The sequence below is a fragment of the Argiope bruennichi genome, chromosome 6 (genome assembly GCF_947563725.1).
Source record: "Argiope bruennichi chromosome 6, qqArgBrue1.1, whole genome shotgun sequence".
NCBI lineage: Eukaryota > Metazoa > Arthropoda > Arachnida > Araneae > Araneidae > Argiope > Argiope bruennichi.
Genome location: NC_079156.1, coordinates 3,515,319 through 3,539,404, shown reverse-complemented (window position 1 = coordinate 3,539,404; position 24,086 = coordinate 3,515,319). Strand labels below are relative to the sequence as shown.

General features: G+C 31.8%; 5 protein-coding genes across 6 annotated transcripts in view; 4 read left to right on the top strand and 1 right to left on the bottom strand.

Moving 5' to 3' along the window:
• The first annotated feature begins 18 nt into the window (after positions 1 to 18).
• LOC129971244 (uncharacterized) lies at positions 19 to 975 on the top strand. Its single transcript, XM_056084837.1, has one exon. The coding sequence runs from the start codon at positions 19 to 21 to the stop codon at positions 973 to 975; it is 957 nt and encodes a 318-aa protein (XP_055940812.1).
• A 4,503-nt stretch (positions 976 to 5,478) lies between these two features.
• On the top strand, positions 5,479 to 6,342 carry LOC129971242 (uncharacterized). The gene has a single exon (XM_056084836.1). The coding sequence runs from the start codon at positions 5,479 to 5,481 to the stop codon at positions 6,340 to 6,342; it is 864 nt and encodes a 287-aa protein (XP_055940811.1).
• A 42-nt stretch (positions 6,343 to 6,384) lies between these two features.
• LOC129971241 (uncharacterized) lies at positions 6,385 to 7,770 on the top strand. The gene has a single exon (XM_056084835.1). It carries the CDS (start codon positions 6,385 to 6,387, stop codon positions 7,768 to 7,770), a length of 1,386 nt encoding a protein of 461 aa, XP_055940810.1.
• Positions 7,771 to 8,294: 524 nt separating this feature from the next.
• LOC129971240 (uncharacterized) lies at positions 8,295 to 8,618 on the top strand. The gene has a single exon (XM_056084834.1). The coding sequence runs from the start codon at positions 8,295 to 8,297 to the stop codon at positions 8,616 to 8,618; it is 324 nt and encodes a 107-aa protein (XP_055940809.1).
• Positions 8,619 to 17,144: 8,526 nt separating this feature from the next.
• The window catches only part of LOC129971187 (glutamine--fructose-6-phosphate aminotransferase [isomerizing] 2-like), a 64,356-nt gene continuing 57,414 nt past the window's right edge, over positions 17,145 to 24,086 (bottom strand). The window contains exon 18 of one of the 2 annotated variants that reach the window (XM_056084735.1): positions 17,145 to 17,698. In XM_056084735.1, the coding sequence (XP_055940710.1) occupies positions 17,645 to 17,698 (54 nt within the window). In that variant the 3' untranslated portion in view covers positions 17,145 to 17,644. The remainder of the gene's footprint in view (positions 17,699 to 24,086) is intronic. The other variant, XM_056084737.1, reaches the window with a different exon arrangement.

Genomic DNA, 24,086 nt, shown 5'->3' with positions numbered 1-24,086 from the left:
TCCGTAAATGAAGAAGGAATGTTGAAGGAAAAGAGAAAGGAAATAGTATCATCTATGGTGAGCCTTCAAAAAACTGACAATTCCTTTATTTACAAGTTTTCGAACTATCACAAGACTGTAAAAATCGTTGCCTGGATACTTCGATTTATTAATAACAGTCGTATTTCTAGGGATGATCGAAAATATGGAATCTTTGATTCCGAGGAAATTTCTGTAGCTGAACATGCAGTTATCAGAATAATACAGAAGGAAAGCTTCGTTAATGAAGAGGATGAAAAGTTGAAAACTCTGAGAGCTTTCAAAGATGGAAACGACATCATCCGGTTGAAAACAAAGATTTTATATCGACCAGATAGCGAGGACTTTAAGACGCCTGCAATTTTACCATCAAAAAATGAGCTTGTAAAGCGTATAGTGATATACTATCACGTAAACAACGTTCATGCCGGAACTCAAATGTTGCTTAACATTTTGAGAGAGCGATTTTGGATTCTACATGGTAGAAAGACAGTGAGATCCATCTTATCAAAATGTGTTGTCTGTAAGAGACATTCTGCAAAGAAGCTTGATATTCTTACTGCATATCTTCCGGAGGACCGAATCCGAGAAGCTGCTGTGTTTGAAATCTGTGGCATTGACCTGGCTGGGCCACTATTTCTCAGAGATAATAAGAAGTCTTGGGCATGTCTCTTCACCTGCGCTATCTATAGGGCTATACACATCGAATTAGTGACTTCTTTATCTACGCAATCATTTTTACTGGCTTTGCGCAGATTCATAGCCCGTAGGGGACGATGCAGCATTATCTATTGTGACAATGACTCTAATTTTGTGGGTGCTTCTAATCTGCTGAGTAAGCTGGATTGGAGCCTTATTGTAATTGACACTGCTCTTCATCCTATTAAGTGGAAGTTTAACCCACCGACTGCCTCTTGGTGGAGTGGAGATCGACTGATCGGTATTCGGAGCGACTGATCGGTATTCTTAAAAGATTATTAAGAGTCTTAGGTCGATCTTCTTTAACATATGAACAGATGACGACGGTGTTATGTGATAGAGAAGCCATAATCAATTCACGACCGATGACATATGTCACGGATAATGATGCAGAGTTGGTTCCATTGACTCCGTCAATGTTCCTGCAGGATATCAAAGTGAGTGGTGTTCCTGATTGTGATAAAGCTGATCACCAGAGTCTTAATCAACGTGTCAAGTATCGGCAAAATTTACAGAAAGCCTTAAGAAACAGATTTCGGTCGGAATATTTGGGAGCTCTGCTTCAAAGACCAGAACGTTTCTGGTCTTTGAAGCAACTACTGAAAATAACTTCTGCCGTAGCAGTGGGTGATGTTGTATTAATTGGAAATGACAATACGAAACGCATCAGTTGTCCACTTGACAAAATAATAGAGGTAATGCCAGGAAAAGATGGTATTACAAGACTTGTAAAACTGAAAACTTCAAGAGGGGAATTGCTTCGACCGGTACAACGCCTATACCCTTTTGAAGTGTCAGCAACAGAGTCAGTTCTAATTCAAGAGAAATTGCCAAGTGCAAAATTAAGTGAGCAACCAATAGTTAGTCATTCAGTGGACTGCAATATTGAACCTTCGGAGGAGGAAAGGAAAACGAGAAGTGGTCGTATCATTAAAATGCCTCATAAACTGGACTTGTGAACTCTTTATATAATTTTGTTATTGTAATAGTTACTATAATTTGTTGTAAGTTAAATTTTAAGATAAAAATTAACTTAGGTGGGAGGATGTCACGTTGATGCTCTACTTGATTATTATCTTTGTTTTTTAATATTTTGTAAGTTCCGAATGGCAACTGTAATAAAAATGGAATAATGTTATGGTATTTTAAGAATGGCTTTTGAGTAGAGTTTCTTACTTTGATGATATTAATAAGCATGATTTACGCCATAAATATATATTTCTGAGTGAAAATTTGGGAAGTTAAACAAAGAGAATATATATTTGAACTATAAAAAACTTTTGTGTTAATGTGGAAGAAGAGAAGTTTCATCCATTTTATGACTACTCAAAACCTCGAGTTTTAATATATTTCTGGTTCGTAAAGTAAAAAGTACGAAACGGAACAGAGATCATCGGCGTTTCTGTGCATTCGCCTAGCGGCAAGATGTGCCGTTCAACTTTCGAGGGACTGGAATTTTCTTTTGTGTAGGATAGACAGCGCCCGTAAGTTCTTTCCATTCTGTACACACGCCTCATTTATGATGGCTTCAGCTTCTGTTGACAGATTGCGAAACCATTTTGTTCTTTACTTACCTTATATTCTACGTTATACACTTTCTGTACAAAGAAGTACTGTAGTCGTCAAAAAATTTTATTTCGAGACTTTGATAATCTTCATTCGTCACAAAAACCTCTTTTATGAATTTCCCGAGACTATTTTTGCAACCTGTTGTCTCAAACACGCTTTGAGTTAGATGGATGACATTTTGCACGCGGTCTTCCACCCGATTTGTAGATTTCTATCAAATTTTGTACAAAATCCGTTTCCAGAAAAATGAATAGCTACAAGATATAAAGAGCTCGATGGTTGTTGAAAGGGTAGATACATTTCAATTTGTGGCGAAATTCCTCTAGGGATGGAACGCCCGTCAGTCTTCACATTTCCATGTATGTAGATGCCATCACTCGCAAAAGCACCGATTCAGTGAAATGAAATTTGGTTTGTGGTCTTTTTACTAAAATGGTAGTTATAGTTTAGTTTCATTCGGTCGGAGAAACGCGCCCAGAGCGCATGCTCATTCTCTTCTCTATACTACGTGCGGGACTCGTTGCATTCATTGAGGTGGAGGGGTGGATCACAGTTTTTTAAGACTTGTGTGATCCAGCTCGTTTCTTCTTCGTGCATCCAATCGATGGAGAAAATGTGAATTGAGTGCCGATAATATCCAAAGTTATTTTAAAATATTGCCCAGTGTTATAGTCCATGACTTATGAATGGTGAATAAATTGATTTATTTTTGCAAATCTTGGTGAACTTTTTATTGAATGAGGATGCATCAGATGTATTGCTTGTCATTTCATTATATACTTTTTTTTATTTTTGTTTGTATATACTTTATTTTTCTGAATATTGGTAAACAGTGCAAATTGTTTATCAAATGATAGGATTTTTAAAGTATCGTACAAATACTGCTGTGAATGCTTTCTTCCATTTTTTTTTAATTCTGAGTATCTTTAAAAAGCTTTCTATATTAAGTAAAACTTCAAAAATTAAAATACTAAACACATTAAATTAAAATGTATGGTTTGATATATTATACAAATACATATTTTTGAAAATAATATATATATATATTTTTCTTTTATGATTTTATGTATTGGTAGTCTCAAAAACCCGAAACTATCACATTTTCATGAATGAATAGTTAAAGCGCGTTTTCATGCGTCTTCGTTATGCCTTCCCTTTGTTCTGTCGGATGCGTTTTCGTTTGCCCTTTTGATCGGCATTGTTTCATTGCGAAACGTGTATTTATTCTTAGTTCATTTTTGCAACTTATCCGAGACTCTTTATAATTCTATTACTAATCAAAATTTGCTACACTGTTAAAGAGATGCCAGTATCTGTCCTCCTTTCTTTCAGCTCATCCCTATTTAGGAAAAATAAACCCCTCCTGGCGCATGGGCATGAGCGTGGAGATTTTCCGTATTTGAAAACAGAGAGTATATATAAAATTGACAGAATTCATTCATTCCATCTTTTTTAAAATTTTGAAAGAAATAATCTTAATATATATAAATGGCGTGTCACGTTGTTTGTCCGCGATGGACTCCTAAACTACTTAACCGATTTTAATCAAATTTGCACACCGTGTGCAGTTTGATCTAACTTAAAAGATAGGATAGCCCTTTTTTTTAATCTTTAATTAGAATTTTAATTATTAATTAAAAACTAACTTTCCCGCCAAAAAAAATCTTTTCATTTTCCCCACCGCCAAATGAGTACGGCTTCATTTTTTTTTTCTCAACAGTCATGAGACTAGGCTTAAGATTTTTCGGCTGATTATTTGAAACGGTTCTATTTATTTTCTTAATGTTTGATGCATTTAAAATTAAACATTGTTAATTAATCGATGTTTCAGATTCATTCTTAAGTACTTTTGAATTAAAATAAAACAGAATAAAGGAAATTAAAAGTTTCTAATCTGCATAGCGTTACCCCAACTGGCGTAGAAAAACTCTCGCATTTGCGTTACGTTTCGAATCCGAATGTTCGAATTATTTATGATCCTATCCGAAAACGTTTCTCAGGAATAAGATATCATTTTCCACAATTATTCTTTAATGCATACAATAAATTTGATACGTTGCAACGGATAAAGTATCACGATCTTATGTTTGAATTTTGTATTACTGTGCACGGTGGCAGTTCTCAGAAATAAGATATTTTATTTGAAAATGATTAATTACAAACGTTTTAACGGATCACTGATTAATATAACATACTAAAATTCTGCATTTTTTTTAATTATAAAGAAGTTTGGAAAAATACTTGGAGTTGCACACGGATAATTATTACTTTTCGTTTTGAATGAATTCCGATTCTTTATCTGACTGTTTACTAAGAAAAATGTTGTACGGCAATAACATTTGTTACCTTCATTGAATTTTCAATTAAATGATTTTATTTCTTTTGTTAAGGATATCGTAAAAAAGGTAAGTGAACGAGCCAATAATAAGTTCCTCTAATCGAATAATAAAAAAATATTAACTCATTTGTATGCTAAATGAAATTTAATCTTTTTTTATATAAATTATTGATAATAAAAAATGGTTACAATAATCGTTTCAGTTTTTCATTTCTTTATTAATAAACTGCATGTACGTATCAAGTTATGTCAGCTATCATCAACTCAGCTATCATTCACTTCAGCTACAATGCTTATCATTATTTAATAAATGTTTCTGAAACTGATTTCATTTTGTAAATGTATTTTGAATTATTGCAACAGACAAATGTATCAATGACGGAATAAATCTCATGGCAACTTCATGTGTGGAATATAGAACTTTTTTTAAAAAAAAAAAATCTTTCCTTTAAGCTGAGGAAGCCAGAATCTGTATCACTGAAGTTAGAGGATTTATTATACATCATAAAGAGTTTATACTAAGAAGGAAGGTATTAAGAAGGAACAAATTATTTGCTCATTATTTGACAGTCACAATTATCTGTTAGCTCCAAGCGATTCTAACAGATGGCGGTATCTTTCTTGGCGATTCGTGGCGTCCGTGAATAGAACAGAATTCTGCTTTCGAAGAATTCAGAACTATAAAATGGGCAGGTACGAATAATTTAAATTACTGCTTATGAGTTACGATATGAAGTTTACGAAAGTGATTTAAGTTTCAGAAAGTATATTCACTTTATTTTCTTCTTCATAAACAGACATTAAGAATTTATTACGAATCATTTTAAGAAACTATTTTAAGTTTTCATGTGAATATGGATGCTTTGAAAACAAAACGAAAGTCGTTAAGAACTTCATTTACGGCTACGGCGAACAAGTTGAAGGAATGTTTGACGAAGAAAGAAGACGCCAAGGATGGCGATAAGCTGCGCGCATTGAACTCTCAGTTACAAGATAAATTCTTACGTTTAGATGAGATTCAGAATGAAATTTCGTCGTTACTTTTAGAAAATACTGACACTGCTGCCGAATACGAAACTGATTTTCAGGCGGCAGAGGATTATAGAGATAATTTTCTTGAGCTTAAATCCAAGATAGAAACGCTATTAAATAAAGATTCTGGGTCTTTTTTGGAACGTTCTTCCGATTTTGATGTGGTAAAATTAAACTTACCTAAATTTGAATTAAAGATGTTTTCTGGTGATCCTAAGGAATTTTTGACATTTTGGAGTATATTTTCAAAAATTCATGATTCTGAGGAACTGACTGCTATAGACAAATTCCAATATTTATACCAGTCTATGGTGCCTGATTCGAGAGCTGCTAGATTAATTTCCAGTTTCCCAATAACAACTGAAAATTATCCAAAAGCCGTCAAACAGCTGAAATTAAGATTTGACCGGGAAGATCTCTTAGTGAAAATATATGTCCGCGATCTCCTTTCACTGGTTCTGAAAAATGCTACGATTGGAAAGAATGCCCCTGATTTAGCCACCCTCTACGATATGCTGGAAACAAAATTAAGAGCATTGGAAAGCTTAGGGCGCACAAAAGAAAAATTTGCTGACTTTCTAGGGCCATTGGTGGAGTCATGTTTGCCAGAAAATGTTCTGCGAGCGTGGGAAAGGAGTAGAATTTCGGAAAGTACTGATGATGCTACAAGTCAGAGATCCCTGTAAAAACTTATGTGCTTTTTACGCCATGAAGTCGAATCAAAAGAAATGATACGTTTAGCTCGTGAAGGATTCGGTAAAGATAGGGGAAGTGGTGCTATACGAAAAGATTGTCAGAAATCGGTCCATAAAGATGAACCCACTGCGGCTACGTTAACTTCAAGTACAACTGGTGCAAAACTTAATTGTATTTTCTGTGACCGCCCTCATCTAAGCCAAGACTGTCAAAAGTTATCTGATATGAGTTATGAGGACAGAAAATCGCAAGTTATAAGGAAAAGATGCTGTCTCGTTTGCCTTAAGGTTGGACATTTAGCAAAAAGGTGTCATAGTGGTGTGAGATGCGTAATTTGCAAACGGAGACATTATCCATTACTTTGCCCGGATTTACGCAAGGAAAAGGAAAGTAATTTTTCGTCTAAGGACAGAACAGCCGATAATGAACAGAGATCTACAGAAACACTGCTAACAAATCTTCCCTCTGAACATGAAATATATCTCAAAACTATTATGATCAGACTACGAAATAGAGACAAGGAAGTCTGTGTTCGAGCATTGTTAGATGATGGATCCCAGCGGTCCTATATTGAAAAGAATTTAGCTGCAGAACTATTCCTTTCTCCATCTGGAAGAGAGATATTTTCTCAAGGACTGTTTGGCGGAGGAATTTCCCCTGCTTCTGAACATAAGAGATACATGGTAAATATAGAAAGTTTAAATCGCAAATATTCAACTCCATTGTCTCTTCTCGAGCAACAAAAGATATGCTCAACCCTGCCTAGAATACATGACAGAAAATTGCTTTCTGAGCTTGCTTCCAGAGGAATAAAACTTACAGATGTTGGAAGAGATTCACCACCTATACGAGTTCTTCTGGGAGCTGATATACTTGGAAGCATTTTGACTGGCAGAATAGAAGTATTATCTTCAGGAGTATCTGCAGTTGAGACCTTGCTGGGTTGGACAATTTTAGGACTGGGAAAGAAAAAGGAAGTTGTTAACCTAGTCACATTAAGCTTACAAAATATGGACGTGCCTAAAATGTGGGACTTGGAAGTTTTGGGCATTACAGATCCCATAGAGAAGATAAAGGAAAGCCTTCTTGAAGAAGAAACTTTGACCCATTTTAAGGAAACAATTAGGATCTGTGAAGATCAAAGTTATGAAGTGGCTTTGCCATGGCTAGCTGGGCATCCTGCTCCTAGAGTTACTACTACTGCTCGTGGAGTTACGACTACTGTTCCTAGAGCTCGTGAAATTACGAATACTGCTCCTAGAGTTATTACTACTGCTAGTGAAGTTACGACTACTACTTCTAGAGTTACGACTACTGCTCCTAGAGTTACGGCTACTGCGCCTGGAGTTACGACCAATGCTCGTGGAGTTACGACTACTTCTTCTAGAGTTAGGAGTCGGTGGAAGTTGGAATTGTAAATTAAATTAATGACTAATATCATTACCTATTATTAGTTAAGCTGTAATTTCCATGTATTGTATATTATTTTCATATATTACATGTTATCATTTCATTGTATTACGTATATTTATTGCAAACGTCCTACGAACTGCTTCTAAAACCTACTTTGGTGCGATTCAATGGTAGTTTTAAGCTGGATTAAGGAAAAGGAGCCATGGAACACATTCGTTGGAAATCGAGTGAAGGAAATCAGGGATTTGACCAATATAGATGACTGGAGACATGTACCTGGAGAAGTCAACCCTGCTATTCTAGCTACCCGATGCTGTGATTGGTCGGACCTCCTGCAAAGCAAATGGTGGGAGGGTCCCGGCTAGCTGTATAACGATGACGAATCTTGGCCATGTTCTCAGGTATCAGAGACTCCGGATGAAGCATTTCTAGAGCGGCGTAAGACAGTTGTGACAAATTTAGCCACAGGAAACGAAGTTAGATTTGGAGATAGATTCCTGTACTTTTCGAGCTATAAGAAAATTCTCGAATGACTGCTTATGTTCTCAGATTCTGCAACAATATTAAAAGAAACTCTCCTAAGTTAGTTAATTCACTTTCATGTGAAGAGATTCAAAAGGCAGAGGAAACTCTAATAAAAATTATGCAGTCAGAATGGCCCTCTGAAATACGTGAGAAATACAAGGATACGATACAGTTTTTCGAGGAAAATGGCATCCTGAAAGTTCAAACAAGACTGATTCTCAGTCAAGATCCAGAGGACTTTACACATCCTACAGTTTTACCAGACCACCCTCTTCTAGAAAGACTGGTTTTGCATACTCATAGAAATCTCGATGTGGCCGTCCATTAATTCCTGTTAAAAGACTGAATTTGTGAACTGTTTGTAATGTCATATATAAGATTTTGAGTTTGTAATGCAAGTGTGTAATAATTTGTTTATGTTTTGTATTGCTTTAAAGTGTTTGTCTGCAATACAAAAGGTGGGAGAATGTTGCCACTCATTTTATATTTCGCAACTCCCGTTGTCTTTTCTAATTATGTAACTTGTTATTCAGCTAGCAATGCTGGCAACGAAAGAGAAATTAGTGTAGAATTTCATCCATGTTTAAGTTTTGATATAGTTCCTGTACATAATGTAAAATAAATAGTTTTATAGATAAAAGATCGTCTTCAGTCACAACAGTCACAATTATCTGTTAGCTCCAAGCGATTCTAACAGATGGCGGTATCTGTTAACTGGATTGAGTAAGTATTCTAACAGATGGCGCTGTGTTAAAAGTACCAACGTTTCACATAAGCTACAATTTAATGGCATAACCACCACGTGTTGCTGAGGCTAAAGTATAAGTTAAATTTATTTCGTAGTAAACGCAATACAATGAAATTCAATTGTTCTTACTTTTTCAATTTTTGGTATTAGCTTAGCCGACCACGTGTTATTTAGACTGAAGTACAAAATGAATTCATATTATAGTAAAAGTAATACAGTGGAATTCTTCTTGCTTTTTAATTATTAGTGCTTCATTGTTCAACAATCTTTAATTAATATGCATGTTTAAAACAATCATTCTTATGGCGAAGTGTTGAAATACTTCGATTGGCCATAAACATGCGCGTACAATTGCAAAATGATCCATCAGCACAAATATTTTCTGAACAATTACTAGATATTGGGAACGGTAAAATAGAACTGCAACCAAATACGCAATGCATTAAACTGCCAGACAATTTCTGCACTGTTCTTTAGGGAAAAAATGAATTGATTCAGAGTATTTTTCCGAATATACAGAGTAATTACTTGAATCATAACTGGCTCAGTGATCGGGCTATTTTGGCAGCCAAAAATGTTGATGTTGACGAAATTAGCTTCCAAATACAACAGTTGTTACCAGGCGATCTGATGTCTTTTAAATCAATCGATACTGTTGTTGATGAAAATGATAGTGTAAATTTTCCAATTGAATTTTTAAATTCACTAGATATACCTGGAATGCCACCACATACCCTTCGATTAAAGATTGGTTCACCTATTATTCTCCTGCTTAATTTGAATCCACCTCGATTATGCAACGGTACGCGTTTGGTCATCAAAAAGATCACCGGAAATATACTTGAAGTTACCATTTTAACTGGAAAGTTTAAAGGAGAAGTGGTCCTGTTGCCACGTATTCCGATGATACCATCAGAATCTACGATACCCTTCAAAAGGTTACAGTTTCCAATTCGTTTAGCTTTTGCCATGTCTATAAATAAGTCTCAAGGCCAAACAATGTCCATTTGTGGTTTAGATTTGGAAAATCCATGTTTTTCTCATGGGCAACTATATGTTGCATGTTCACGTATAGGAAAACCGTCAAATTTATTTGTGTTAGCTAAAGACAGGTTAACCAAAAATATTGTGCACCGATTAGTGCTAAATTAAATTGAAATTAAAAGTATTTATAATTCAAAATAATAAACATTATTGTCAAAGATTTAAAACTATCTGCCCTACCTACCTCATTTATAAGTTTAAGTGTTACGTGTTTTTTACTAACAACTTTGTAATGTACTCATTTGTTACAAACTTGAATACAAAAAATAAAGAAATTTAAATTTATTTTTTTTTGTATTTATTTTTGCTCAATATCAACGGTAGTAGAAAATCAATCATGGAGGTCCCCATGTTTTTTTACAAATGGCATCTGTGTAAAAAAGCATGGTGGTCCCCATGACTGGTGTTCTCTTCCGTTTCCCTTGAATAGTTTACTACTATGTAATATAACAAAAACCTTAGCCACAGCAACGAGTGGCCGGGTCTGCTAGTTGTTTTATATAATATAGAAAATGTAGTGATAAGAATCAGATTTTCACTTTTCTTTGTATAATTTAAAACCGGTTAATAATTCTACCCATGTGCAGATGATATTTTTACTATGTTTGGCTTGCTAAATAATAATGCCGTTTTGCTGTCGCTGAATAATTTCTTTTATTTTGATGCGATAAATTTAAAAGTGCTTACGATTATTGCCAATATTTTCGTCTCGTTTTTTATTTCTTATTAGTAAATGAAATTTCCTGTTATCATTATGTGGTATTATTCAATCTTGATTTTGTTGTTAGTAACAGTATAAATAGAGATGATTGCATTAAAAGGAAATAGATTACTGTGTGTGTACCACAAGAACACTTATATCTACGTTTATGGCGGTCGCTAAAGAAACAGGTGATGGAAGGAAGAGTTCATTTCGCATAGGTAGAAATTCATTCAAGTTTCTTACATTGGTATGTGTAGTGCCAACTTGGTGATATTTGGTAATATTATATTTTATTTTTGAAAAGAAATTAAAAAAATAATCAACTAAGCTGAAAATTATTTGAATGCTCGGAATATTGAAAATATCTGATATTCCTGTCATATGTATACAAAGAACAATGCAAATCAAATAGAAAAATTGAATAATTATTTGTAGTCTAAGAATCGCGCAAGAAGAAAAAAAAATAATTAAGAAATCTAAAGTAGAATGTCGTATGACAAAAAATGAATAGTCTTCATTTCATTTGTTTTAAATTTATTCAAGTACTTAATATCAAATTCTCCGGAGCAAACGCGAGGTAATCTGTCTAATTTAACATAAAAACAATAACATAATTAATCGTAATTATTTCAGAATTTTTATAAAAGTTTGTTTATATTCTAATATAAAATAAAATGCTCATTGTTAAACATGCTTGAAACTTTCGAAATTTATATTTATTTTATATAAATTTATATTATAAAAGTATATACTATTTTCCAAAACATAAAATTAACAATTGCAACACTATGAATTTTTAAATTAAAAAAAATCTAACTTTGATTTGTAACATATTTTCAATATGCATAAGCTTTCTGCAACATAATTAATTTCGCAAAGTTTATATGTAAAAGTATTCAGAATTTGAAAATAATTCAAGTGTTCATTCAGGTGCTTGCCAGAGGTCCCGGTAAAGAAAAACCAACATCGCTTTACATTATTCGGCGCAAAAAAAAAAAAAAAAAAAAAAAAAAAAAAAAAAAAAAGCTGTAAAAGTTTGTTCTAAGACAGTATTCCAGATGACTATTTGTTAATTTTCCCCGGCTTGAAAAAAGAAATTTAATTATTTCAAAGAAAACTTTTTCTCACGAACTATCAATTCAAATAATATGAGATAAATGAGCTTTTCTTTTCAATGTATGCAGCGTAGCAATAAAGGATCCATAGTTTTTCATTTTATCATTTGGGGCTGAAAATTCTTCACGCCCAATGTCGCTTCAAACTGATGCCAAGAAAAGAAATAACCCCCAGATTTCCGTCCAATTCCTCCTATTCGAAATAGGTTTTCCCTACAGAAACCTGTTTCCATAACGCCCGCCGTAAAGATATATATTTGTCTGGAAGTGTTCTCGTTGTGAACACTCAGTATTCACTCAGTATTCTGCCAATGTTCATGCGATTTTGTATTACTACTTCCAAGAATAAATTTAAATAATTAATTCTGAGAAAAGCCCCTGGGATGAGCGATCATCAATTAGTATGTTGATTAATTTTTTGTACTAATTGGGTAAATGCTTAACATAAATCATGGTTACCTAAAACTTAATGACCTGAAATAAAAATGATTTTTTTTTTCTAAGAATTAAATTCTTATCCTTCATTGATTTTCGTAAGAAAGCAAAGAACATTTTTTTTGTTTCATACTACTACGAATGTATTGTGCAATATATAAAAGTAGAAAATAGAATCATTCTGGAAAAGTCAGGGACATTTTTTTTATAAAATCTGGAAATAACGAAAAATCAAATGCTGGCCATCCTGCTATATCAAGTTTGGAAATCAGTTACTTTTACAAATTCGAACGCATGGACCAGATGAATTAAAAAAAATTTTAAACATGTCAAAGAATATCCATGCGAATATGGCTGTGAGATTTTAAATCTAAGTACTTTTGGATTACTTATAATCCATGGAGCGTTACAGTATACTGGATGGAAGATAGATATCACTCTAAGAGCAATGTATAGAATATTTAAAGATAGCCCAGCTGGATGTACCGATTTCTTGGAAAGTTCTGTTCTTTTCCCTGGGTAGAAAATGCCCATATTTGCGAACGTGTTCTAAAAGTTTTTAAATAGATCCAGCAAAATGAAAAATTGCTCGGATGAGCCATGAATGGGAATATTATAAATGCTTGTCGGAATAAATTAATTCTGCCTAACATTGGCTTCTCTTATATTGCTAATATTTCTCAGTCATTTCATAACAATCGGACCTATGTTGGAGATAAAGCAAGTTTGTCTATTCTTCAGAAGTTGAAGCTGATTTCACTTCAACATGATATTCATTTCCAGTGGATTCCATCTCATGTGGATCTACTTGGTAACGAAATAGCAGACAGGCTGGCAAAGAAAGGAAGCAGCCTAGCGACTTCATCTTCTGCTGAGTTCACATACTTAGAACTGTTCTCTCAGGCGAAATTCCTAAATAAGAAGAATTGGATGGTTCCCCTTACTCATGATTGGTATAGAGCCAATAAGCCGGGGCAGTCCTTAAATCTTCCTTGCGATAGAAAAACCAACACTTGCCTGTCGCGCCTTGCCAGTGGCCACCTTAAATGTCTTTTCTTTTCTCAGGGTGAAAAATTTTATCCTCTTTGCCCGAAATGCTGCCAGCATCAGGCCTCTGCTGAACATATTCTGGACTGTTTAGGATTTCATTGGGGAGAAATTTATTCTTCTCCCTTCCTTGTTTTTGACTTTCTTCTTGTCAACGGATTTTTGGATTTGGTCTGACTCAGACCATGGAGATTAGCAACAACAACATTTCTTAAAAAATTTGAAACATCTGATCAATAGTTAAACAGCCAATGAAAAAAAGGATCAAAAGAAGCATAATCGAAAAAGCAAAAACATTAATCAACTTATTTTTGATAGAACTTAATGATGCTAAAAATCTAAGACTGAAAAAAAAAAAAACGACATCGGAATAATGATTGCTAGTGAGTTACTGCAATTGAAAAATATGTTTTGTATTTGTAAAAAATACTATGAAAAATATTTGAACGCGCGTCCAAAAATTTTGCTGTTTTAAAAGCTGCGTGTTGTTTCAATCTACATTTATTGAAGACCAATGCATTCTTAAGTGAAACACGAATGGTTGATTTCCTTCAATTTCTTGATCCCAAAGCACTAATTTTCTCGGTTGCTCAGAACGTGCAAAGACCCAATTTGAAATTTTCCTGAAAAAAAAAAAAAAAAAAAACTAAAAAAAAAAAAAAATGTATTCAAAGAACAGTTTAATTTAATGAAAAAATTCGTTTGGGTGATTTCTATTCTAATATTTTTAAGTCCAAAGAATTTCCTGATTGTAAAAATAATTCTTGTGTTGCCACATAACTGAGGCTGAGGAAAATGAATTTGGTATCAACAATTATAAGCCTGTTGAAAATTTGAAAAAAGATTCTTATTTCATTTAAGAACTGCTGTATGATGCCATAAACTTAGATGAAAGTGTTTTAATTATTCAGATTTTAAAAGATTTGCTTCAGTATGCTAAATGAGCTCCTGCAAGGTATTGTGAAGCTTTAGGACAGAAAAAAGGTCCAGGGAAAAGAAAAGGAAAGAAAAGAATGTAAAGTAGCATTTGTAATGAAATTGTTGCAAAAGAAAAGAGTTAAAACTCATGATTGGGAAATCTGCAGAACAGATGTCCAAATATACGGACTGGCAAAAATAAATAAATAAAAAAGTAATCTTATTTTGTAATTTTTTTTTTTGTTAAATAATCATTAAATGGTTTGCATCCTGATAGCAAAAGTGTTATTTTGCCTTTTATTTCATCCCAGTCTTTCATTCTTTGCAATGAAAGAGCACGAGAGTGATCAAAATCTACCATCCCTTTTTAATAAGTAAGTTTCTTTTGATAAATTCTAAGCAATAAATAAAGAGATATTTTTTTGTTTGTAAACATAAGCATTCTTTTATTATACTATTATTTCGAATATTGTAAAGTTGTTGCCTCCTTTCCCTGCTTTTTCCACTTTATGAAATATTTGTCGTAAATTACAAGCAAGATACCTTTTTAGCAGATAAGATATGCGTAACTAGAAATCCATTTCAAGAACATAATTTTAAATCAATAAACATTTGAAAGTTTTTAGAAAGTTACACTGAGCTGTTTGCATCGGAGAAATTGAACTGATTACTGATTTTGAAATCTTTTTTTATTTGGAAATGGTGAAGATTTTAGTTAAAATAAAATTTCGCAGGAAACTTTGAAATTCATTACTTTAAAAAGATATATATTTTACGAATTCAATACTTTACTTTCACCGGAATCATTGAATTATTTCTATTAGATCCACAGTTATAATTCAATTATTTCTTGGCACAATCATGGACAAGAATTAAAGAAAAAAAGAAAACAGTGATTTAAGTTTTTGCTCTTACTGCTAAATAATAATTATAAGAAATTAAACATATATTTAAAAGAAAAAGAAATCAAATTTAAAATTAAAAATAGTGATACTATATGCTATATGAAAATACTTAATGGTTAATATAGTTTTATTTCTTCTCTAGAACTGTAGATTTTAATCATGTGAGAATATGATGTTGTTTTCGTTTGAGGTTTTTGAAACCTCAAAATGCGTGGGCAACAAATTGGCGATTTATCTCTTTTGAGGCATCAATTTTTTGTTTAGAGGATTATTAGGAAATAATGCAGAAGGTTGTCAAATTTGGCGATTTATTGCCAACTAAAGTTACAACTTGATTTCAAAATTATTCATTCTCTGAATTCTTACGAATTGTCTGAATTAATTTAAGTCATTAAACCGGTTTGAAACAATCACGTGACTATCAGATTACGAATGCGTCGATATTTAGAAAAACGATGGTTTTTTTTCTTCTTCCCCCATCTCAAAATTGGTCGAGCTCCAAAACTTCGTTTGCCAGCAAGAAAAATTGAAAATGAAAGTTAAAAATTTTTTATATATTTATATATATATATGTGTGTGTGTGAAGTAAATTAACTCCACCAGAGGGTGCTCTGTGTGAGACCGAGAAGGATGCGACCGGAAATCGAGAAGACGAACTGGAAGAGCCGAAACTGGAATTCTTACGTAGAAGAATTTTTCTGCAAATGCCCAGTGTACCACGCATAGGTGGGAAAGATCGTGACCTCCGAGGGAGAAGGCCTGCTGGCTGGTGTAATGAGTCATCACGGCTAGGCGGATGCTCCGAGAAGGACGGAGATTAACATAACGCGTAACTTGCGATGTATAGCGTTATGCTTCCTCGACAGTTTTCGTCAAATCTCTAAATTATCAAATAATTGCATAGATATTAATTAAAAAATATTACTTTCTATTTAAAAAATTGACATTTAAATAATTACAATCGCGGTATGAGAATTTCCGATATTGAATATCACATTTTCTTAACAATTTTCGTTATTAAAAACACATTCATCGAATTATTAAGTACGTGTATAATAATTGCTTATTTACGAATTATTTATTATGTGTTGTGTAAAATAGATGTTTACATTAAATTTTCTTTGAAATGATAACTTTTTAGTTATCAGTTATTTTATTTTTTAAAAAAGGAAGCTAATTAATAGTAAAAGATTTACATGTAAGAAATAAAATTTCTGGAAACAAAAAATTTGATTAGTAACATAATGAGATTATTCATTCATTTTTTTATGCTTTATATAAATATTGGATTTAAAATTTTTTACTAGAAATGTTTGTTTAAAAAATATATAGCAAATCTATGAGCTGTACCTGTATAAAGAAATAACATATTTTAGTTAATAAATATGAATGAATTAAGAAATTATAAAATATGAACCAGATGAAGACGCATATTAGTAAACATTTATTTATTTCAACATAATAGCAAGGAAAAAAAAATACAATTATTCAGAACTCATACATATACAAAATAGAAATACTATTAAAATGTGATTAATAAACCATTATTTTTATGTACTATATAAAAAAAAAATACAATTATTTAGAATACATATATCAAAATAGAAATATATCAGTAAACATTTATTTATTTCAACGTAATAGCAAGAAAAAAAAGCAATTATTCAGAAATCATACATATACAAAATAGAAATTCTATTAAAATGTGATTAATAAACAATTATTTTTATGTACTATATGAGAAAGGTTCATTACTATATGAAATAGGTACTATATAAAAAAGGTTCATTAAAGGTACTATATAAAAAAGGAGTTAAGGTTTACACTTCATCAGATGAATTACTCAAGAAAAAACTCAAAGAAAAATTTAAATTTGTCAGTAAATACATCTTCTGAATTTTTGATGATAGATTCAATAATATTAATTTTGACATTCAATGAACATGATAATCTATCACAGGGACCCTGTTCATAATAATCAAGAATATCAAATATTTGATTTATATTATTAACTTTAATTGGTAATGGGAATTGCTCGTGTTTCAAAATCCTTTCTCCCATAAATGATGCATTTAAAAATAGATCAATGTTTATACTTGCAGCATATGTTATGGTAGGAATGCCATCATTAACAAATAGGTGGATAAAACATATTTTCATTCTTTTCAATAATAGTCCAAACGGAAGAAAAGGTATGGTCTTCAACACATTTTTTAATTCATTAAAATTAGTAAGTTGTCATAGTTGTGTTTGGAATTTAAGTTTTCAGTAATGGAACGTTCAATTTGGATTTGTTCTAATCGTTGCCTCTTTTTTGAAGGACTCTCTCGAATTGAGGATGTTGATGATGACAAATATGTTGGGCAGCCAGGAAAAATACCTGACACATCATTTTCTTTCAGTCTGGGCTTCTTCAGAGGAGTAAATAGTTTTCCCATATCATAAAGTAGTTCTGTAAAGCACTTTACCATCTTTAAAATGTCTTTCACATACCTGAAAGAAAAAGAAAAAAAAATCGCTACCATGTAGAATAACTTTTTATATTTATAAACCTACAAATCAAGAGGAATTTTTTTTTTTTAAGTTCTAAAAATGTTTTAAATTACTGCTTGAAAATCAGTTATTTTCATGCTTTATTTTTAAAAAAATAAATCTGAGTGGCCTATATTTTACATTAACAAAATAGTGAAGCGAGAATTGAACTAAAATTAATGCATCTTAAATAAATTTTAATTAAATCAGAATGACAATTTTTTTACAAAAATTAAGACTGTAACTAACACAAATTATAATATTTTACACCTAAAAATAATTGAAACTATTTCAAAATATTAAAACGTATTAATTGTCAATGCTAATTTTTGCTATCCTTAGAATTCTTTGTAATGGTAAAATTTTTTCTTGGAATTGCATGCAGCAATTTCTCTCTCTCTCTCTCTCTCTCTCTCTTTGTTTTTAAGAAAAGGTAAAGTTTACCAAAAAAAAAAAAAAAATGATTCAATTAAAGTAAAGGTTTAAATAAAGTAATATATATTTCTTTGTTTATAGATATTCATAGTGATGTTAATATACATTGTAACTGTAAAAATAAAACTCACTGTCATGATTAAAAATACTTAAGAAATAATGGATGCAACTTTATAAATTATAAGCAACTAAATAGTAAATAAAAGATAAGCTTGCGATTAATTGATGAAAAAATTTAATAAAGCATTATTTAAACAGAATTTTTACACCAAAATTATGAATAAGAATCGAATAAGTAAGAACCCTGACAGGACTATCATAGATAAACAAATGATAGTCTAAAAATTGATTCGATTTTTGACATAAAGAAATAGAGATTTTGTATAAATAGATTACAGGTATTTATTCTTATTTCATTAAGTTCATTCGTAATCAACGCTACTTCATTGAGAGAACAAATAATATTGAAAAACTAAATCGTAATTATAATCTGATGTTAAAACAGAACGTGATGAACAAATAGGCTTAACAGTAAGATTCAATAACACTTTAAGTTTATATTGAGGATTATAAAAGAAATACACTTACCTTCTATAATTTGTATCCTAAACTTGCTTTTGCGTCTCATCCATTTCAATATATCACCCTCTTGGATCATGAAATAAATATAAAAAAAATGAAGGCTTATAAACGCCTGCCGTCGTTCACTTCGCGCAGAGTGACGATTGTTAAACAGCTTCTCGATCGACCAGCAGCGATGACTCATGCAGGAGCGACTGGTAGAGCCAGCAAGCCTTGTCTCTCGGAGGTCACGATATTTCCCGATATTTTTTTTTATAGGAAAAAATTATTTGTTCACAATTATAAGTTAACTTCCTGAATCTTTTAGAAATTTAAATTTTTTTTCCCCTCCACAAAAATATCAATATATTCTAGCATATTTTTTGGCTTAGTTCCAATTCTCCATATAACAAATTTATTTCCTGTTTCACTTTCATTTGTAGATTTTTCTAATCGTTTTGGAGCGAAATGAAAGCTTTCCCCCGCATACATAATAAATCCTTTCCGGTTTAACATTTTGATTTTTGTTTCGACGGAATGATTCACTTTTCATTGCCTGTTTTTGAAACCCTGATGCTTTCGTTTCATTACTATGTACTTTAGAATTTCTGACTTCATTATTTACCCCGAGATGAAAAACATAAATCACATTCACGACCTAACTGAGTTGGCGGAAACCATGTTTTTCCTTCGCGAGTACCTATGCATTCTTCAGTTCTGAAATCCAAAGTTTCGTACAATTTATCCGCAACAATTAGATGACGCAATTTTTTAAAATCTCTTTTTACTCCTCTTACCTGGCAATAGTAATCAAATGTTGCAGTTAATCGCTATGCAAATTGTACATGCGATTCGCTTGGTAAACGTTGAGCATTTTTAAAATTACTAAGACATTCTCGAGGTGTCGGCTGAAATTCAACTTGAAATAACTCTTTTAATTTTTCATAGTCCGACAATTCCTCCTCAGTTGCATACGTTAAAACCTTATTAGCTTTCACCCCTAGCAAATTAATTAATATATCAGCTTGTAAGTCTTTAGGAACTTCTTTAGTAATAAATGCTTTTTCTAAGGAAGTAAAAAACAAATGCAATGCCTCGGGTCTCTCAGGAACAAAAATTGTTAGTGTTTTAATACTTCTTATTAAATTTTCAACACTAAAAAGCACGTTTGATCGCTCACTAGGCAATGATTGTTTTTTCCATTTTTCTAGCTCAATCTCCTTCTCGATTCGGGCCAATTTCATTCTTTCAATCTCTAACTTGGATTGTTCAGTAACTGCCTTAGCCGTCAGATCCTCAACGATAGATTTGACGACGCCACGGACAAATTCTTGATCCATTTTGAACACATCAGAATTCTCAATTAATTTTTTAAGTTCCAAAATTTTAGCATTTTCTGGCACAATTACACCGTGTTCTTCGGCAAGTATTTTTAAACCACATTTCTTTAAATTATTTAAAATACTCATTTTCAGAAATATAGCAGACTAAATATAAAACAAAAGTAACACAGTACCTTTTAAAATTTGCTGGTCACCGGCTCCAAGCCCCCATGGTTGTGAGTGTGATGGGTTTTAATGCATCAGTCCACTTGGATTAGCTTAATCTTTTTATTCTTGTTTAACAAAGGATGATTATGATGATTTTTACAAAAGAATTCAATGATGCAGAAGGAATTTATATTACATGAAGATGGACAGTTGATGTTGTTCAAAGAATATTTCCGTGACCTCCGAGAGACAAGGCCTGCTGACTCTACCAGTCGCTCCTGCATGCGTCATCGCTGCTAGTCGATCGAGAAGCCGTCCCTCTGCACGTTTACTGTGCGAAGTGAAAACGACGGCTGGCGTTTATAAGTCTTTATTTATTTATTTTTTCTATTTTTCTATTCATTTCGTGATCCAAGATGGTGTTATATTGAAATAGATGAGACACAAAAGCAAGTTTAGGATACAAATTATTGAAGGTAAGTGTATTTCTTTTATAATCCTCAACATAAACATAGAGTGTTATTGAATCTGTTACTATTAAGCCTATTTGTTCATCACGTTCTGCTTTAACAACAGATTATAATTACGATTTAGTTTTTCAATATTATTTGTTCTCTCAATGAAGTAGCGTTGATTACGAATGAACTTAATGAAATAAGAATAAATACCTGTAATCTATTTATACAAAATCTCTATTTCTTTATGTCAAAAATCGAATCAATTTTTAGACTATCATTTGTTTATCTATGATAGTCCTGTCAGGGTTCTTACTTATTCGATTCTCATTCATAATTTTGGTATAAAAATTCTATTTAAATAATCTCAAGCTTATCTTTTATTTACTATTTAGTTGCTTACAGTTTATAAAGTTGCATCCATTATCTCTTAAGTATTTTTAATCATGACAGTGAGTTTTATTTTTACAGTTACAATGTATATTAACATCACTATGAATATCTATAAACAAAGAAATTTATATTACTTTATTTAAACTTTTATTTTAATTAAATCATTTATTTTTTTGGTAAATAAACTTTACCTTTTCTTTAAAAAGAGAGAGAGAGAGAGAGAGAGAGAGAGAGAAAGTGCTGAATGCAATTCCAAGAAAAAATTTTACCATTACAAAGAATTCTAAGGTTAGTGATAATTAATAAGTTTTAATATTTTGAAATAGTTTAAATTATTTTTAGGTGTAAAATATTATAATTTGTGTTAGTTACAGTCTTAATTTTTGTAAAAAAAATTAATGTCATTCTGATTTAATTAAAATTTATTTAAGATTCATTAATTTTAATTCAATCCTAGCTTCACTATTTTGTAAATGCAAAATATAGGCCACTCAGATTTATTTTTTAAAAAATAAAGCATGAAAATAACTGATTTTTAAGCAGTAGTTTAAAACATTTTTAGAACTTAAAAAAAAAAAATTACTCTTGATTTGTAGGTTTAAAATATAAAAAGTTATTCGACATGGTAGCGATTTTTTTTTTCTTTTTCTTTTAGGTATGTGAAAGACATTTTAAAGATGGTAAAGTGCTTTACAGAACTGCTTTCTACGATGGGAAAACAATTTACTCCTCTGAAGAAGCCCAGGCTGAAAGAAAATGATGTGCCAAGTATTTTTCCTGGCTGCCCAACATATTTGTCATCATCAACATCCTCAATTCGGGGGAGTCCGAGGCCGTGCACGAAAAAGACAAGAGCGCTACCTAGAGGAGGCCATTAACATGAGAAATTTAGCTGCTGTGACGTCACAGCGTAAAGCCTCCATTTGAGTGCTTGCGATTGGAATGCGCGCGTGATTTAAGGAAATACATACCGAAATTCCGGTGTATTCTTGGATTAACTCATTCTAAAGTAAGTTTTTTAAATTTATGTTAATTGCATACAAAAATATAATCTAGTTATATTTTAGAGTTAACTTTGATTGCAATATTTTTAGATATAAAGTTGTTTTTGTATTTAATCACGTGGTGACAAGTCTAATTTGATGCTTTAATTGTTGATTATATTATCTCTACATTATCGTTTATTTCATTATGTAATTTAAGCATTTCTTAGGTTCTTCTAAAGCTTAAAAATTTCAATAGCTTCTTTTAAATGTAAGCAATTCATAATGGTTAGAAATTAGTGTTACTCTCTGAGATCGGCTAAGCCTAAAGTACAGACAAAATCAACTCGCTTGTGCAGGCCGAGCAAAACGAAATTGTTCGGCTGAAAATTAACGGACTTTTTCTCTTTATGTAAAGTATACATAATTTTTAAAATTCAATTGTGGACTAAAGAAAATTATAGGTTTTTGGAGGAAATCGCTAGAAAATTGTTCAGAAACACAGTTATTTTTTAAACATACAGAATGAAGAATTTTAATTTGAAATAATTTAATGAAATATTTCCTATATTATTTTTATTACAGGTAATAATTTAAATTTGTCGAGATCCTTGAACTTAATGCTAATTTAGCTTTTTTAATTTTAGTTAGCTTTAATCTTACATTTTTTGTAGAACCTGTGCCCCATTATTAAGAATGACCAGCTTAGAGCTTAAAACTTGAAAAGAAAACTGTCAACTTTTTTTTAGTAGGATAAACTTTAGCAAACGAAGGAAATAGACCTACTGGGGAACCCGCCTTCGCTTAATATTTCTGAAAAGGGGTAGTGCATCTGGAAACAGTACCCCCAGGGTGATGTGGAAAGCTGTTTCTAACAATTTAATTAGAAATTTATGTAAATAAAATTAAATAATTTATCGTTTTTGTGTATTTTTTCTCAAAACACTGGATTATCCATCATCAAAATTTCCTGCTTTGAACTAATCTTTTTAAAATTGATTTTTTAATGAAATATCAGTTTTTTGCATATGCTATTCTATGAATATGAAAAAAAAATGTTTTTTGGTTTCTGGTACTTTTTCTCTAAACAATGGGTAATCTACTATCAAAATTCCTTTCTTGCAATTGAAATTTGTGTCAAAGTCTTTTTAAAAGTGTTTTATTTTACTTGTACTATTCTTTCAAATATTTATTTTAATTGATCGTCGATGTTAAAAATTCTTTCAGTAATAAGTAACTGCCAAAACCTTTGTACTTCTGTTGTGTTTCTGTAATTTGAAAGGAAACTTATGGATTTAAAGATACAAATCCCCTATTCATTTCAAAGGTATTCTTAATCAACAAGAAAATAAATGTTTAGTTAAAGAGGTTTTATGAATTCTTAGTTTTTATCGGCTATTCATTCCGAGGTTAGTTTGAATCCGTAAAAAAAGATGGAAAAATTACTATCGAAAGACGAAATAGTTAGTTTCTGCATAGGAATAGCGTTTCCTACATCACCAACAGAGCTAAGCAAAGGCTTTCGACTGTGACGTCACGAATTCAACCTTTCGGCCTCCTGCATAGCTACTTCTGTTTATCTTTTTCGCGCACGGCCTCGGGGAGTCCTTCAAAAAAGAGGCAACGATTAGAACAAGTCCAAATTGAACGTTCCATTATCGAAAACTTAAATTCCAAACTGAACTATGACAGCAAGACTGCATTTATTAATTTTAATGAATTAAAAAATGTGTTAAAGACCATACCTTTTCTTCCTTTTGGACTATTATTGAAAAGAATGAAAATATGTTATTCATCCACCTATTTGTTAATGATGGCATTCCTACCATAACATATGCTGCAAGTATAAACATTGATCTATTTTTAAATGCATCATTTATGGGAGAAAGGATTTTGAAACACGAGCAATTCCCATTACCAATTAAAGTTAATAATATAAATCAAATATTTGATATTCTTGATTATTATGAACAGGATCCTGTGATCAAGTTCATTGAATGTCAAAATTAATATTATTGAATCTATCATCAAA